Here is an 18,058-nt window from a genome sequence, read left to right on the forward strand (position 1 = left end):
TCCCGCATTTTAAGACGACGACAGTGCATTTGCAGGTTTGCAATCTGCTCCCCCACTGACCTGCTTCTTCATCTGCTGTTCCAGCTTGTAGATGGCGTGCGTGTGCAGCTCCTTGTAGTTGTCGAGATCTCGCTCAGGCTGCGACTGAACGGGGCTGGCTGATTTCTCCTGCTTGCCGATCTGATTCAGGTTCACTTCCTGCGAATGAAAACGCACGCGCATTCCTCAAAAAACCAAACAAAAAAAACCCTCCAGACGGCAGAATGATTCGAGCTCGTTGTCATTTCCGTACACTGAGAGCCTGAATATTCCGGGAGTAAAGGAATTCCATCTCCCTGCGAATGCCGTCCCTGCTGTCCTCGATCTTCCTGTCCATGCGCGCCATCTCCTCCGCCTTGAAGCGATCGATTTCTCTCAGGAGGTCTTTGTGCAGCGACTGCTGCTCCTTCTCCTGAAAGTGGATTTTTGAGATCAAAACCTTGTTACCAAACAACCAGAACATTTTTTTTTGCTTGTTTTTAAAACAAATCAAAAAAATCTAACATTAACACCAAATTCTCTAAATACAGAATAACAATGAGAATAGGAATGATATTGAACCTTGAGGGCATTTCCTACCTGAGCAGTCTTGGCCTGCAGATCCTGCTGCTGGCCAACAATGTGCTCCTTCAGGCCGCTGATCTCCAGTTTTAGACTTTCAATCTCAGATTTCTTCTCACTCTCCGAACGCATCTCTGGCACCAAACAAAAATATTGTTCCGTAATTGTTGTTGTTCACAAAAGCATTTTTTCTTTTCTACACGATCGTTTCACTTACGGATCTCGTACTCTTCGGGATGACGGCGCTGCATGTGATTCTGGAGGAAGGTGGAGTTGATGAAGGTCTTGTCGCACTGATGACACTTGAAGGAAAAAAAACAAAAAAAAAACAGGTTGGCGTTTTACTGAAGCTCATCTCAGGCAAAAACACAGAAGCGACACTGAGGCAATCTTTGCATTTTTGGATACAATGCAAACCATAACATTGCAACATTTCACAGTCTTCATGCATATCTTTCAAAGGCTAAATGTATACATGTCTACTTTTATTGTTCATTCAAAAATCGTTTTTTTCAACACTGAAGTAAAAGATTTGGTTAAAGAAAATTGGGAACAAAGAAAGAAAAAAACGTAATTTACATTTTCACAAGGCTTCAACAGTCCTACTGCACAACTCCAATCCGACTTTCATGTGCACAGTTCTTGACAGACAGCGTCAGTGATGTTTATACGCTCCCTAAGGCAGGAGTCTGACTGCACCAGAGTCGACGCACTCGCATCACACGCTACATTAAACTCTCGCACTCATTGTGCCGGGGACCTGATTCAACGTTAAGCTGCCTGCTAATGATATCTTACTCCACCATCTGGTAACTGAGTCACAAACTGACAACAAAAAGAGACGCGTGTTGCTGGAGGGTGGAGGGGGGGGGGGCTGAAGCGGTGCAATCAGATTAGGGCTCCGGAATAACTGGAAAATTGGGAGTCAAATTTGGTTATCTTCAAGCGGTGTTCATTAGGCGGTTGGCGGCCACTTGCCACGCCAGTTGGGGGGCGGAGAGAGGGGGGGCGGGGGGGGGGCATGCCAAAGGTCCTCAGGACACGTGCACGTCGCCGTCGCGCCGTCCTATCAATTATTGAGCCGCCTCTGTTAGCTGAGCCGCTAGCGCACGCCTAGCAACCGCGCGCTGCCATGACACACTGCTGTATGTGTTGCCACGGCAACCGCCTGGCCCGGTCAGCGGCTGCCTTCCTGCCTGCCTGCCTGCTGCACACTCCGACAACAAGGGGTTTGATTTTTGATCCGCGCTATAAATAGCCCGACGCCTGGTGGTCTTCGCTGACCGGTGGCAGCTGCGCTTGACGAGGTGACTGCTTCCAACAAAAAACACTAGAATGGACAACGAGAAAAAAGAAAAAAAAAAAAGCCTTATAGGATGGGGGAGGCGGGGTGCAGTCGTCTTAATAGCTGCACTTGACACCCTTTTGTAAGAGGATTGAAGAAAAAAAAAAAAAAAACAATTGCCGCCAAATGACACCATCTGCTCGGCAGCTCTAAACCCTATTTTTCCTGCCTGAAAACAAAGCTTATTATACCAAAACACACAACTCTGAGCCCCCCCCTCCCCCCACGCCCAATAGTCAGATTTTTTGCAGAGCCTTTATACCCTCCTCCGTGAGAGGTTCACAAAGACGGGGGGGAGTGAATAGATGTAGGGAACAATGACAGCGCAGGGGCCGTGAGGGAGAAGGGGGTGGGAGATGGGCTGCCTGCTTAAATATGCATGTGAAATGCAAATGGGGACCAATATTCCCGACCGGCAGGCGTGAGTGCTCGGGCATGTCCGAGGTACCTTGTGGCCGCTGAGGAGCCGTGGGGCGAGCATGGACTGCTGGGTGCGGATCACCTTCTTCCTCTGCTTGAGCTCGGCGCTGAGCGCCTTCACCTTCTCCTCCTGCTTCCTCTGCAGAGCCAGCAGCTGCTCGCGCTCCCGCTCCGCCGCCGCCACCCGCTCCTCGGCCGTGCGCACGCTCAGGGCGAGGAACTCCTGGCAGTGGAGCAGCCACTCCACCGTGAGCTGCGCCAGCCGGAAGAGCTTCATCAGCGCCGGGTCCACGGCGCTCTGGCACCGCTGGCACCGCTCGCCGTCCAGGCTGCAGAAGGTGACCGTGCCGATGTGCTCCTGGAGCGTGTCCACGTCCAGCTGGCTGACCACCAGGTCCACGTCCAGCGCGCTGATGCGCCGCCAGTCCACGCTCTCCCGGCGCGGGCGGAATTTGAAGGGGAGGACGGCGGAGGCGCCGCTGGACGGAGTCATGGCTGCGGCAGCAGCAGCAGCAGCAGCAGCAGCAGGCGCCGAGGGCTGGCTGAGAGGGGAATTGAGGAGGGACGGGATCCCTGCCGATGAGTGGGTCCCTTGGGTGTCGCTGACGTACGGGTAGTAGACTCCGTCATGGAAAGGCTGCAACAAAGAAATCCATCGTTAAAAGGGCGATTGGATCTGAGAAGGTGCAATTAAATAATACAAAAAAAAAAAAAAAAGCAGAGGAAGACGATGAGAATGAGGCCGACAGAGGAGATTCAGAGACAGAGTGTGGATCAGATCCGAGGCTACCTACGCTGCAGCGCTGACACAGCCCGGCGTCTCCTTACCATCTTCCGCTGATTTGCGGCGGAGGGGGAGATCGAAGAAGCCGCTGCCGCCGCCGCCGCCGCTTCAGCTCTGCGGTTCCGCCCCCCTCTCCTCTGCTCAACGCGGCGACGCGACACCGCCGGGGCTGGGCGTCCGCCGCGCAACCATGGAAACGGAGACGGCGCGTGCCTGAGGGACCAGAAATGTTGGGAAAACACGTCGGGCAATCAGCAACTGTTTTCCTCGCGGTGGGACGTGGGCTCAATCCTGCGGGGAGGGTTGAGAAAAAACAAGAACAACAGCGGAGAGGCGTTCATCTTGGAACGTTTTCTATCTCTCGGGGGGCTCCTGGCGGTGCAAGTCAAAACAAACAACGTGGCTTCCGCTCCAGGTGCCTTAACAACGCTAAACAAGGCGTCGCAAACGGGCGGGCATCGGAAACAATGGTTTCCCGTCTTTAAGCCAACTATCAGGACCGTCACCTAAACAACGGCACGCGCGTTTGAACTTGTCTGCGGAAGCTAGCTGTTGATTCCCCTCTCGAACCTCCACCTCCGCGGCTAGCAGTGGCTAACGGACTCCCCTCGGGAAAAAAAAAGAAAAAAGAAAAAAGAAAAAAAAACCACGGACGTCTTCGGGGAGAACTCAACCGAACCTTAATTAATGTTACGCGTACACACCAATTTTGTCTTTGAATAACTTGGGCCACGCGTCACGGAACATAATGGCGCTACTTACCCGCTGAGATGTTCACCAGTTCATCGGCTGGTGAAAAGTTTGTGGAAGACGACACCCCGGGCGGTTTGAGGGTGACGTCGCCGCTGGTCTCCACATTCCTAAATCCCCGTTCCTAAAAAGGAGCGCCATGAAGCTCGCAGCAGTTAGCAAACCACTTCCGGTTGGTTTCGCAGCACAGCCACGACGAGATGGAACGACTTCTTGGCTTATTCTTGAACGCCTGTAGTGACGTGTTTTTGATCAGGGAGGCCGTTCCAAGCAGAAAAGCGGCTTTTCTGCAGGACAAGAGAAGTTGTTCACAATTGTTTTGAACGGGCATATTTTTTCTTTGTGTTAAAATGATTTAAGTGGAAAAGAATAAAATGTCATGAGGAGAACATTTTTTTTTTTTAAGTCTTAACATTCGTAATTAACAGTATATTTAACTAGACACTTGCATTATATTGCCTTTGAGTTAATTCTACAACACTGCTGAATTTGTAGTAAAAACAGACACTGAAGACATCAAATATATGAGCAACATATATGGAATTATGCAGCAAAGAAAAACACGTTCATTAAGTCTAAATATGCTTTTTACGAAAGGCGGCTATTTTGAAGAATTTAAATGTAGAACATGTTTGTGTAATTAAATTAATAGGGTGTGTGCAAACTTTTCACTGGTAGTGTAGCTTTAAAATCCATCTACAGATACAAAAGGCTTTACAAGATACAGCGCAAACGTTTACTCACCCCATTCTCAACACTTTTATATACACAACAAAGGTGGTTTCCGGTGATGTTGTGCCGACTTGACGCAGCTCGCACAGAAGGGGGGGGGGGGGGGGGCGAGGCAGACAGCCGGGGTTTTGGAAACGGGGGGCCCGGCGGAAAACAGGATTAGACAGCCTAACCCAAGAGGCAGTTAGTTCTGAAGTGTACAGAACACGTCGGATACAGAATGGCATCTCATGGAGACGAAACGAAGCATGTTGAAATAACAGAAACGTATTAATCAGCAGCACAGCGCCGTAGATGAGCGTTTAAAATGGAAAATGTTGGTACGCCGAGCACCGGGTATGGCTCCCCCTAGTGGTTAAAATGAGCATTTCCTCCACTCAACTACAAATGCACAAGTCCATTCAAGTGTTGCTGTTTTTTTTTGTTTTTTTTCACTTTTGTGTTCATAGAATTAGATTCAGAGCAGTTGCTGCGCCACTTCCAATATGCATTTTTTTTTAAGGTTCATTACCTCCAATGTATAAAGATGGACACAACGACACAAGAGTTTGGCGTTGAGATGCCAATGATGTTTAACTTTGCATTAAAAGTTGAGTAATTAGCCGTTTTATTGGCTTTTTTTTAATTTATTTTTTAATTTATTTTTTATTTTTTTTAGATTTAGATGGATTTTTTTATTATCTTCTCTCTGTGGTTAACAGACTGTGGCTCTGATTTCATTTTTCATTGAATACTTTGTTGCCAGCAGATGTCAGTAGAGATCTCCCTCTGCCACTGCAGCTGCTGATTGAATTAAAGTGAAGGCGATCTCACCCTACTGTCCGCCGCCCGCCCCTGTGATGGAGCTGCAGCTGCTGGAGGCGACGCAGTCCTCACTTTGATGGAGAGCGACGCGCAGCAGGGTGGGAACGCTCTCGACCTCGCCGCTTGTCCTCACCGATCAGATTTCACACTCCCATGTGGACGCTCCCCTTCCGAGCGTGCAATGAAAAACACGACGAGCAGCCGAGTCAATGCAGGCGCAGCACTTTAGCAGAGTGAAACAAAGTGTAAACTCAGATGACGTTTTTTTTGACACCACGTATGCTGTCAAGGAGCATCCGGCGCCGGCGCATCTCAGCCCATTGAACTCTCCAGCAGAGTCCCACCGCTGGAGAAACGCAAGACCGCGCGTCATTTCCTGGCCCAATTCCCCCAACGGCTTCAGTCGAGTCCTGATAAATAGGGATTTTAATTCCTCCGGACAGGGCCTGTGACTGTCGGGACAGCCTCAGGCGAGCAGAGGAGCCTCTTTGCGCAGGCTGCGTCCCGGTAAAGACAGGCAGCCCTCACCAGTGGCATCGCAATGAGCCGCTGAAGTTCAGCTGTAGGACAAGATGCTGACGCGCTCGTGTCTGAAATCCCAACTCCAGTCACGCTGGCCCCGAGGTCAAGAGTTGTGGTGTCTGCTTAGAAATAATTAAAGATTATTAAAAAAAAAAAATCCACGCTGTCAGATGGGAGTAGCTGGACGAGAGGCGCACATGCAGACGGCCAAGTTTCCGTTGTTGCATTAGTCACGCAGCAGAAAAGAAAGGGAGAGAAAAAACCCAGCGCAGGGGTGTGTGGAGGAAGAGGAGCGGACCTCTTGAGATGACTAAGCACAGCCCTGCACTCAATTTACTGCTTGATTTATGAGTTAATTTCCTGCTCCAAGTTCTCAGTGGGGGTGAGGTGCTATATCTCTCCCACTATAGGTAGCGGTGGCTCCACTTCCTAGTCCCCCACGAGATCCACTTCCACCGCTCCAGGCCTTCGCAGGACTATAAATAATGGCCTCTGTAACAAGTACATATTGAACACAGAGGAGACGACGCCAAGGCACCTTTATTCATGAGGGGGGCAGAGGGGCGCTGTACTTATCTTTCCTTGCAGAGGACAACAGGGATTCAGACCACTGCCCCTACTGTACTGGTGTGCATAGACACTGCTGAGTTTCTTCTCTCCAATAACCATCATCAGACATCTTTAAAATTCCCATGGACTAAAAGGTGAAAAGCGAGCTTTGATAGGGCCGTTTTCTTTTCATACGCTGGTGGCACAGGAGGGGGCCATTTCAAACGAGGCGACTTCAATCTTTCGCAACAGTCGACAGCGGACCACTCGAACGGCACAGACACTTACGGACACCAAACGGGCGCTACTGAAAGTGAGACGTTGCGTCCACCGCACCATCATTAGGTGGGAAAATATGCTAAATTGCTGCCCGAAAAAAAAGATATTGTTGTCCCGCAGACAGGAAGCAGACACCTTCATGTAAATCAAAGCTCTCAGGACCAATTACACCAACTGAATGCCTGGCCTTCCACTTTGATGATGTTCAATAAAAACAGGACAAACACTGCACGTCCAACTAGGCTCAAGCCGCATCCCATATCGCTTGCTAGCATTAGCCTGGCGGAATGCTCTTGGCTTGGATGCAGCAATCAATGCGCTCGGTTCAAGATAGGTACTCCCAAACACTCACTCTCATACAGCCTTGAGGTTCGATCGAAACATAACCCAATAGCCGCGGGTACATTAGCTAGCTAGCTTGCAGAAAGCCAAAGTTTGCGAGCATGCTTAATCTATTGCGCCGCATCTGGAAAGTCACAAAGTGTCTCTTGTTACACATGAATGGAAAGTACCACCACTCAAACCATTTGGCAATTTTCTTTACTATAGTGTGCGATTTGGGGCACCTCTCAAGTACAAGCTCGTCCATTCAGGTCAACTGAACGCATTCCCGTCTGTAAATGTACACGCCGGGCCTAACTATCCAATGTCAAGCATTTCTGTATTACCTCACTAATGTTTCGCTGTAAAGCTGGCAGTCACAGTTCTGCCGCCCACACACTCATCTTCCCAATCATAGGCCAGGCTCAGCCGTCAATCGAAGAATAAATTTAATAAATAACACTAAAACTTCCAGTAAAATGTAAATTGAAAAAAAAATGCACAGCAACACTTGTTCTTGCCAATGTTGTGTGCGGACCTTTTAAAATCAACAGACGAAACACTTTGGAGGCACCATAACGCTCGTTGCAGGAAGATTACATGGGTCACAGAGTTCCCTGTGGCGTGTCTTGGTTTGCTCTCAACAAATGCTTTAATGTGGGATTTGGCAAGCTTTGTTGTGTGTTTGCCTAAGCTGAGTGTGGGATTTCATGGGGATGAAACGTGGTGGGATAAACACCTAGCAGCCAGGATATCAACACCCATGCCACAGGTGATACTTCCCTTCATGATGCCCGATTGGGAGATTTCGCTTGTTTTGGGCACAATAATCAATTTATACGCCTCATAATTTCCAATGATACGCTACAGTAAAGGTGCCGAAAAAATGTGAAGCAGTACTGAATCAGTCAAGTTAAAATTACTGCCTGCACCAATGAGTAAAAAAGAAATTTTGACCTTTCAAATAGCAATTTTTTAAAAATCCAAATTCATTCTGCAAATGTCTATCCAAATGCAGAAGTTCATAGAATTTCACAACCTGAATTGCTAGGAAGTGATGAATGAAAGACTTCTGAGTGGTTAAAAATGGACAAGAAAGAAAAAAAATGCCATTTTAAATTTTGCTTTGAATTGAATATTCCAACAAATTTGTGGGTTTGCGAGACCTTCATGAGGGACGTGTGGTCGCTGATGCTCTTCACGTGCATGCCAATGCCCCCGACGCATATAGGTGTCGGCCCAGCCGGCGCTCTCGGCACTTCTCGCCGCCAACCTGGAACGGAGCAGCGCCGGTTCTCACAACTGGCCACCGGTTTTTCATCCCAGACACTTTGTTGTCTATTTTCGATGCAGCAAGCTGCAGAGGTCGCAGGCGGTGATTCAGCCTTGTGGGAAGGAGAGATGAAAGAGCAGCGCGGTGGGGAGGGGCGAGGGAGAGAAGCATCCCACCGTTTCCTTTCATTGTCCCCTAAGAACGCGGCTCGGGTCACAAAAGTGGACGCGCGCTAAAGAAGTATATATAGCCGGCAAATGACGAGGTTTGCACTGATCCTTTCTTGTCCTCCCACTGAGTGAGGAGGCACCGGGAGCAGGAGGGCAGAGCGGCCACAGTAGCAGCGGTGGCGACGGCAGCGGAGCCTTTGGAGGAGACGCATAAGGAGATTGCATACAGGGGAGGGAGTAATGTATGATCTGTCTGCTCGTGGGTATAAAAACTTCACTTGAGGCTTTATTAAAAGATAATAGAGCGTTGTCTATCTGCTGCACTCTAAACGCAACATTTCATTTGTGGAAAAATTCTGCCAAACAAGAAGGTGACATTCCGTCCGAGGAACTATTACACGTGTTGGAAGACCTGTGACAAAAACAATAGTGACATTGACCTACCGTACTGTGTACCGACACTATGTACTGTGGTGCGGTGGTTAGCACGATCACCTCGCAGAAAGAAGGTCGGCCAGGGGCTTTTCTGTGTGGGGTTTGCGTGTTCTCCCCCAATGTCTGTGTGGTTCCCGGTAGTCCGGCTTTCTCCCACAGTCAGAAATAGGTCTCGGTGCCTAAGTTTGATCCATTTGTAACACCAACCGAAAAGCGCCGATCCTATCGAACACCAAGAAAGGAATCACCTTTTGGTGCCAAATTCCACTATCCAAGATCAGTCGCTGGTGAATGGCTTTTACATTGTAGAGGAGTGAACTAAAGGCACTAGCAAACTTTTGTTTACGTCAGAGGGAAAATTAGTGTCACGCCAAAGAAGTCTAAAATGTGGCTTCACTTCAGCAAGGTGGGTCAAAATAAAGCAAAATGCAACATGTGTGCCTAGGATGTTGTGGCCATGGACGGTAAAACAACAAACTGGATTTGGGGGAAATCCTGATTTGGATCACTAAAATTGAAAACAATGTTTTGTGCTGTAATGTATCCAAATGTTGGCTGTTGTTCAAACTGGTTTGAAAACGTCTGGTATCAAAAAAAGGACTATTGTGTTAAATTATAATGTCCTCATTTTGTCAGACACACAGTTTAAAAAAAAAAAAAAAATCCTAACTTTAAGGTAGGAATAAAAAAAACAAAAAAAACAACAACAACTGTACATGTCTGTTAAAAAAAGAAAACATATGTTAAAACTCGCGACTTGTCCATGGTGTGACCCGGACTTCACCCAGCAGGAGCAGTGGTTGTCAAACAGATGGAAATTCGACATTATCAGAGCAACTCCCATTTTACACTTTACATATTTATTGTTAGTCCAAGCCCTGCACAATTGATAATTAATTCCCAATACTATAACATAATCCCCTAAACTGCAGAAAGACATTTTAGCAACATTTAGCCTTCCATTTGCAAGCGCTGCACAAAACTCCCTACACTTACTGCTACAACTGCTATGGAGCATACAACTTTATGCTCAATAGCATGTGCTTATCCTAATACTGTACTGAGATTAGTTGCCATGGTCACAGTTGAAACTACTGGCTATGACATTACAGTTTACGCGCTTATTTGCCGCTGAATCAGATGAGGAGCCTTCTGGAAGGAATGACCAGAACGCACTGTTCAACTTTCTTACGAATTCTTATGAATTCAAGAGTATTCTTGTTCTCCACGCCTCTACATTTTAAAAGGCCTCTGACACTGCCTCGTTTTTGTACCCGTCCAAACTTGGTGAACCTAAAACGAAATCACAGTTTTAGTAGAGAAGATTTATTATTATTTTTATTTTTTTCTGAAGGGACTTTAAAAGGGACCAAGATAAATTTATTGGCTGTTCTGGTTGCACTTTATTTCAGTTATGCTGCATTTGTATTGGAATTTTTTCTGCAATTAAACAAATCATTTCGAAAATCGACAACATAAAAGGTCGTCCTTTGAAAAGGATGCACTTGCGCTGCAGGTCCGCAAGCCCTTGTTCTCGCGAGGCTGTAACATTCACGTCCCATCTTTTGTGTCAAAGAGGGCACACAAAAAAAAACTTAGAAAACAAAAAAAACACACGAGTCATGTTCATAAATAAGCCGCATTGCATTTTTAATCAATGCGCTTCTCATTGTGTAGGTGCAAGCTGCAAAATTGCTTCCGGCTGGCTGTCAACGGTGCGCAAGGAAGCAAACGCTGCGGAGACTGCGGTGAACGAAGCGGCTTCAAACTGTTAAAATGCCACCTTGTTGTACACATTAGCATTTAAAGGGTGCACAACTTCATTTTCTTACCTGCAGGATCTAATTATAGTCTCCGTCGAGTATTGAGTTACAGTACAATTAGAGCGCCGCATGAGCTCCTGCTGCTTTATCACAATAAATGCACTGCCAGATTTCCTTGGAGGGAACAAGAATTTAATTTTAATACAAACCTACGGCACGCACGCTGCTTTTTAAATGCGGCGGAATTCCGATTGCGCCTTGGCGACAGCAAGTGGAAGTTTGCGCCGTCCCTCTGGGAAGGCCGATTAGAGACTAAATGCTACCCTTGACAGATTGACCAAATGAGGGAGAGAGCAGAAGAACAGAGAAGATAACTGTCGCTCTCTCCGAGCCATGGCAGCCATCCAGCGCTGGACTACTTCTGTATTCAGGGAGCGCCTCGGCTTTTTTTCCTCCCTTCCTCTTCTTCCTTTCTTTTTGCGTCAGCTCGGGACAAGAGAAGCACTTAACGTGACATTTAGAGATGCTCGGAGATACCCCTCTGGGGGCTGCAGGGACGGAGAAAAGAACCGATGATGTTATCGCAGACATGTGTTTTAAATGCCAGGAGGGGTTCTTTGCCACAGAGCACGGGGCCGAAGAGATAAGAGGAGAATAACCCAGGCCTCTGGTCTCGCACCTTTTGCTCCGGTTACGGGGCTCACGCTAAGCTTCATTCAAAATGGTTTCATCTTTTCTTCTCCCCCCCCCCCCCCCTCTCCCTGCCAGATATGATCTTTAGAGGCTTACGGGACAATCTCCTTAGATTGTACATTAGGGCTGCTGTTATCCTCAGAAGAAGCCCCGCAGATGCTCGGTGCATTTTAAATAGTCGGCCACAGGACAGCGCGCGCTGAGCTTAATGAGTGGGCGACACAGGCTTTCTGGGATTCGGAATCTTAACCAGATGGTTGCGACACGCATCTCGGCCGTGGATCACAGCCATGTTTAAAAAAAAAAAAAAAAAAACCAAAAAAACCACTCCATCCCCTGCATTATACCGAAAGGCTCCAATCCCATGAATACCAGACTAAATATCTCTTATTGATGTGGGTTTACTCTGAAGGGACTTGCACAACAAGAGCACATGAATATTTAACAGGTATATAGAAAAGGTCAGTCTTCTGGTACGGGCAGCAAGACTCGACTAATCAATCATCATTTCTGTGGGAAACGTGCTCCAATTAAAGTAAAAGTGCACGTGTGGGGCCGCCATACATTCAAACCTTCTAACAAACAAATCCTTTTGTATGTCCCGGATCCGAGCACGTGGCTATTTTTGCAATTCAAATGCGCGGCATCCGTCTTGACAAAGGCGTCGTTCTCCAGAAAGTCGCATGGTGTTTGATGCTGGGCCGGCGTGACTCATAACATTCAATAAATCAGGCAGGGGAGGATGTATGAAGATGGAGCGGTGCACAGTGATGCAGCGCGGGAAGTTCAGTATTTTAGGGGACTGGCTAGGCTGGCCATCCATCACGAGACACCCCACACAGGGGGGAACTTCCACTGACTCATTTATTGTCACATAGACAGCGGGTCACGTGCTTTGTCACAACCTCCCAAAGCTGGTTTAGACTTTTAAACTATCCTGCCGTTATGGTTCTAAAAGTGTCCCTATTTTGGCTATATTCAGAATGAATAAAGCAATTCTAGCAATAAACAAGGTTTGTCTGGTCAAAGCAAGCCCACCTAGAAATTTGCAAGATGTCATTTCTCGTACTTGCCGTGTTAGTTGGAATGTCAAACAAACAAAAGAAAGATGTGTTAAAGAGCTGAAATAATAGTAAAGCAGCCGATAAGAGTCGGGGTCTGCTTGAGGTTTTATACTTTTTTTCCTTTTTTTGAGGTTTTTAACTAGGGTTTTTTTTTCCTTCATGACTGCTCTGGAGGGGTCAGTTAGTTTCTCTTTGATTGTGCAAAGTGCGTCGAAAGCCCTTCGGGTCCAATTTGAGAATAAATAAAAGTTGATTGATAATAGGACCACTTTTAAATTTCCCCCCCCAAAAAAAATAGAAAAGAAATTAAAATGTTACTTTCCTTGCTAGTTCTTCCACGGACAGACAGATGTAAAAGCACACCACAGTGTGCGCCTCCAGGGCTAAGAGCCAAATGGCGGACACCAATGCTAGATAGCGTGCCAACAAAATTATGTCACTTCGGCCACGTCACCAATTCAGCACTCATTTCATCTGCCACTCACTTTTTATTTTTATTTTTATGAAAAGCATGATTTAAAAGAAACAGTTATTCATCCATCTCTGGTGACAGGGGTGTATTGTACCAATTTGGTTTTACTGGTAAGACCTGGTGAAAAGGCACCCGTCTCTATTTGATCCACAGAATCACCCAGGTCTATTCTGAAAAAAAAATGATCCTCCCCTCTCACCCTTATTATGCTTCGCCATTTACCCATCATCCTGGTGTGCCGCATTTCGCCAAACGCTCCCTTGCGACACCTGTCTTCTTGCGGCCGACGCACGCTTATATCCAGCGCGTGTTTACTCAGGGAGAAATAATCCATTTGTACAATTCTTGCCATCTTAGGGGCCCCCTTGAATATTTAAGGCTTTGATGTTCGGTCGTCTAATGCAGTTACCTAAGCGGCTTGCCCTAACTGGCCTCCCAGAGATTCTTCCTTGCACACTACACCTTCTCCCCCATTTTCTGCAAACTGTCTGGATTGCAAAAATAAAGTATGCTTTTGAAGCCTCCACTTGCCGCCTCTTGGAAGGGTGTTTTTTTTTGTAGATAATGACTTATTTCAATACACGGCTAACCCCAAGAGCACTGCACTGCACTGCCCCCCCCCATCCCACCTCACGGAAAGCTCAACAGCATCCAAATGTTGCTGCGTAAACTTTAGCTCGACCCATAAGTGTGAGCATGTCGGCCGTACTCGCCCTCCACGTTCATTATCCCCAAAGGCCTGGCTGTTGAAGAGCTGGCAGGAGTGCAAACGAGGCCGAAGACGGGAAGAGTTTCCAGTGTCCATGTGCAAGGAATGAGCGATTACTTGCTTCGTGCGGCATTGGAATCTTGAGCCATGTTGTTTGTGTAAATTGGCTGTAAAATAGTCAAGTGTTGACGGGCAGAGAGTGTTTGGGCATGCAGCCCAGAGAATCCTCGAGTCGGCTCCAAGGCACGCACGGATGCACACCAGCTGGGAGGCCCATTAGATTGCATGCTCGAACTTTACCAAACCTAGCCAAAAGGTTCTTGTGTGCCCAGTGCTGATATATGGGAATGATTTGGCGGTATTTGAAAGTGATGTTGTGGAAAAATGGACAAACTGATGTCCTTTCAAAACAACCATTGTGATTGGGTGGTGCATTTGTTTGCGGTGCCAAAGTTTGTGGATGGAAATGATTGATGAGCCTATGTCGATTAACTCCGTCGGACGAGCTGAGGTCAATTGGTCGTCATAGCACGTCATACAATGAAAGCAGCGGCATAAGTAAACTATCCATTGTTTCTTCAGTTGGCAAACAGCTTCAGGTTCAGTGAATTGCTGCAGCTACTTTTATAAAAATCAGGCACAGCCAGTCTCTGGTGTGTTGTCCGTCCAATTTAATACTGTGACGGTGAATATCCAAACTACTAGAACATTTTATTTTATTTAACTTCTCGTACATGACTCTTGTAAGAGCAATTCAAAAACTATTTCTGCACAGAGGCGCAAGAGAGGAGTGCACAAAATGGACGAGTTACACCCAATCACCGCTCTATTTTTACCAAGTGAAACACAGCATAAATGCTGGGGGAAAAGTCAGACGGCAGGCAACGTAAAGAAAAAGACACCCCGGAACGTAGCATAAAAGTGGGTGGGCGAGCGGGTGGGGGTGTGTGATTTGACAGTAAAAGGCATCAAGGAAGCCAGAGGAAAACGTGGCCTTAATATCGGAGTACATGCCACAAAAAGGCTTGACTGGTGAAATTACAGTTATTCAGTGACAATCATTCAAGAGCTCGAGTCAACTGCTGCAGGGAGCGGCGAGCGGGTCCAATTTTCGAGGAGACGATGAGCGCCGACAGCGAAAGCCAGGGGGTTCTGATTAGGCCGGAGCACATTCGCACGCGTCCGACACTTCAATTACCCGCACGAAAATGCAGATCATTTTTGCGCCGCAGCTAGCCGGGCCGATCCGTGCCATTCTGTCAAGACGCCAAGGTGCACAGCATGCGCCGACTGGCTCCCTTTTTCAAGCGGGGAGCGAATGGGGAGAGTGTCTCTTTTGATTAAGCATTTTGGGCCGAGGCTATAGTGGGAGCCTGGCAGAGGTCGGCCCGGCACCGTCACTGCAGTCGGATCCCTGTGGCGCAAGGTTCACACATCCTCCGTCGCTCATGCCGCACGCCACCGAGGCTAACGGCCAGGACTGGCGAGCTGCTGGAAGCCGAGGAGCTCCGAAGATGGCCTTCATAATAGGGACGACTCGCAATCAAAAAAGCCTCAATCTGCTGGGTACATTTTTAGCAACGCGGCAAGGCGAGCGAGCACCATTGCCAGTTTTTTTTTTAATGTGCTCTGGTATCAGAAGAAGGTCAATAAAAAGGTACAAATTAGACAAAATTTCACAGCTTGGAGCGAGTTTTTTTTTTTTTATTATATCAAGATATGTCAGCATCAGCTTTAATTTGTTCAAAAGTCTGCCTCATGAGCGACTAAGTGCACAAATGTGACTGTAGGATTTCCAAATCGGAGACAATTCGTGACAGGCGCTTTAATGTTTTTATAAACCCGCCGACAAAATGGTTGCAAAGCCACACCTAAGTGACACCGACACAATCAATTCAGTCAGTTTAAAAGGAGCTTTGGAACATTGTTTTTGTTTAGACAATAACGCACACCGAAAAAAAGCCTCAGGATATGTGATGCAAGCTCGAGGCTAGCGGCAGTTCAAAATGACTCAGTTCAAAGACAAACATTCCCCGATCTAAAGAAGATCACACCGCGCTCCATCCTTTTAAGTAAAGTTATAAGATGTTGGCAGACTAATGCACCAAAGCGATGAATGCCCTGTCCACACACACTGGTATTTAAAAAAAACAAAACAAAACAAAACAAATCCTTTACTTTGATGTCAGTCTTTCTTCAGATTTTTTATTTATTTTTTTATTTTTTTTTACCTCACTTCAAATGACTCACGTCCGCACTCAAGATTTTAAGAAAGCTCTTTTTTGGGGCATTTTGCCATAACGTTTCGTTTTGACGTTGAGTTGCATGGTTGAGGTAAACTAAGCTCTGACAAAAGCTATATGACCCTGTAATATCCTTCCCCGTGTATTTGATCAGTGCAACAACCAAACCTAAGGGCAGGCATTAACAAAGAAAAACATACAGCCAACCTGAAGGCAAAGCACCGTACCAACTGGAAAACAGGTGACAGAGCCGCTGTGTTATTAGGAGAAGAATCTGGGCCAATCTGACGTTACAAAGGGCTGGTTTGCAGAGCTGTGCGTCTGAGCACAGGAAAAGAAGCAAAAGGTGGACTGTTTTAATTTCTAAGGATATCAGTTATAGGCTTGAGAAACAAACCAGTGTCAACCGACTGTTCTTGCAAAACATGGGCACTTTGTTCATTTTGTTTTGAAAGCAGATTCATTAATTGCTTTCCACCCTTATTGTCATGTCGAGCCGCTCTCAGGGCTCCACTCCACATTCTGAGCACACGAGTCCTAGAGTGAACCCTCCCTCGGCATCGCTCCGAGATCAATACTCATTCAAATAAACACAGAACGCACATCTGCAGGTGGGCCGCAGTGGCCTTGCTGCAAATGAAAAGGACAAAAGGCAGATAAACAGAAGTCCCAATCCAATCATAATTTCCAGGAAGCTTCACTTCCATTATTGGGAGGCCTGCGCGCTGCAGCAGTGCGCTGATTCAGCACTTTCTCACGAGTGTGAGGGGCATCGCCCTGGCACAGCCAGAACGCCACAAGAGACGCAAAACATGAATGCTACTCCATGACTTCATCAGCTTGCCGTGGCTGAAACGGCTCTGTGCGTGCACATCTCCGTAAGAGGCATGCAAACCGTCAAAAATGAGGCAAGAGGTCTGGCTGCCCGTTCCTGCACAGCCTCCACAAAGCGATGCGCGTCGCCCATCCTGACGCTTTGCCAACAAAGACGACTCTTCGTCTTCCAAGCCCTCTCAGGTCCAGAGACCTCAACTCCTCCCAGACACAAAAGAGATGCGAGCGGCTGCACAAAGTCCCCGGCGCAGATTAAGGCAGTGTCTGAGTTGGAGGGCAAAGGGCATTCAGTGCAGAAAGAGGATTGAATAGAATACATGACAACATGCATCGCTCTTAAATCCCTTGATGGAGGGCATTTAAGGCAAAAAACAACAACAACAAAAGCCTTTGATCGGCGCTGCTTAAAGGAGGTCCATTACTGGGGGGATGAAATAATGCTTTTAGCATCCATACAGCGCGGGAAAACCAACTCTTGTGCATTACATGTACACGTCCGGTGGCTTAGAAAAAAAAACAAAAAAAACATCCAACAACTTATGTGCGATGAGGGTGAAACGGTAAGCAAATGCACACATATGCACGTATAAGTGTGACCACGTGAATTTCTCTAGATGTCAATCCGCTACACACGCTTGAAAGCATTGAATGGACTAACATGATCCCTAAGGATTGGTTGGTTTCAGTGTGACTAAACGCACTGTTAAGACCTGCTCTAAATGGTCACATCCATTAAAAAAAAAAAAAAAAAAAAGAAATTCTTGGTGAAAAATGCAACCTGCACGTTTCTAAAGAGATATACAGTATACCACATGCGGCAAGAATACACACCCACGTTAATGTGCAAAAAGGTCAAAACAAACCACCAACCATGCGGCTGTTTGCATCATTTCCGCCTGGGAAGCTCATTTTCCACAGTATAGGAATTATTGATTTTCCGCCAGCGTTTGTTCCAGGCCACTCAAATTGCGCGAGTGTGATTAGAGATGCCGGTTGCGTCACCAGCTCAGCCGCCGGGACAGATGAAGCGGCAGATGCACAGTGAAGCCACACAGGACAATACTGGAAGTGGAATTGCGTACACCCTTCAAAATACAGGCAGCGAGTACTGTGAACGTCAGGCTTTTTCTTTAAGATGAACATGAACTTGGACCTCGGTTGCTAAAAAGCCTCAACATACAGGCGCCCATTGGAATCCAAGGCAAAAGAAACGACTCACTATTATGGAATCATGTTGCTGTGAGTCTGAGGAGCAAAAACATGACCATGTTCATCTCAATCCAAAAGCTCAATAGA

General features: G+C 47.0%; 1 protein-coding gene across 4 annotated transcripts in view; it reads right to left on the reverse strand.

Annotated features, from left to right (window-relative positions):
• dzip1 (DAZ interacting zinc finger protein 1) overlaps positions 1-18,058 on the reverse strand; it is a 45,199-nt gene that overhangs the window by 5,684 nt on the left and 21,457 nt on the right. Inside the window, exons 1-7 of one of the 4 annotated variants that reach the window (XM_076017552.1) lie at positions 3,912-4,170; positions 3,194-3,362; positions 2,394-3,002; positions 818-902; positions 619-734; positions 293-451; positions 61-198 (exon numbers count right to left, since the gene is read on the reverse strand). In XM_076017552.1, the coding sequence (XP_075873667.1) occupies positions 61-198; positions 293-451; positions 619-734; positions 818-902; positions 2,394-3,002; positions 3,194-3,196 (1,110 nt within the window). In that variant the 5' untranslated portion in view covers positions 3,197-3,362; positions 3,912-4,170. Of the gene's footprint in view, positions 1-60; positions 199-292; positions 452-618; positions 735-817; positions 903-2,393; positions 3,003-3,193; positions 3,363-3,911; positions 4,171-18,058 lie in introns of those variants that run through there. The other 3 variants (XM_076017550.1, XM_076017553.1, XM_076017551.1) reach the window with 3 other exon arrangements.

Source organism: Nelusetta ayraudi, unplaced genomic scaffold (assembly GCF_046127955.1).
Source record: "Nelusetta ayraudi isolate G7.1 ecotype Tasmania unplaced genomic scaffold, CSIRO-AGI_Nayr_v1 ptg000006l, whole genome shotgun sequence".
Classification (NCBI taxonomy): Eukaryota; Metazoa; Chordata; class Actinopteri; order Tetraodontiformes; family Monacanthidae; genus Nelusetta; species Nelusetta ayraudi.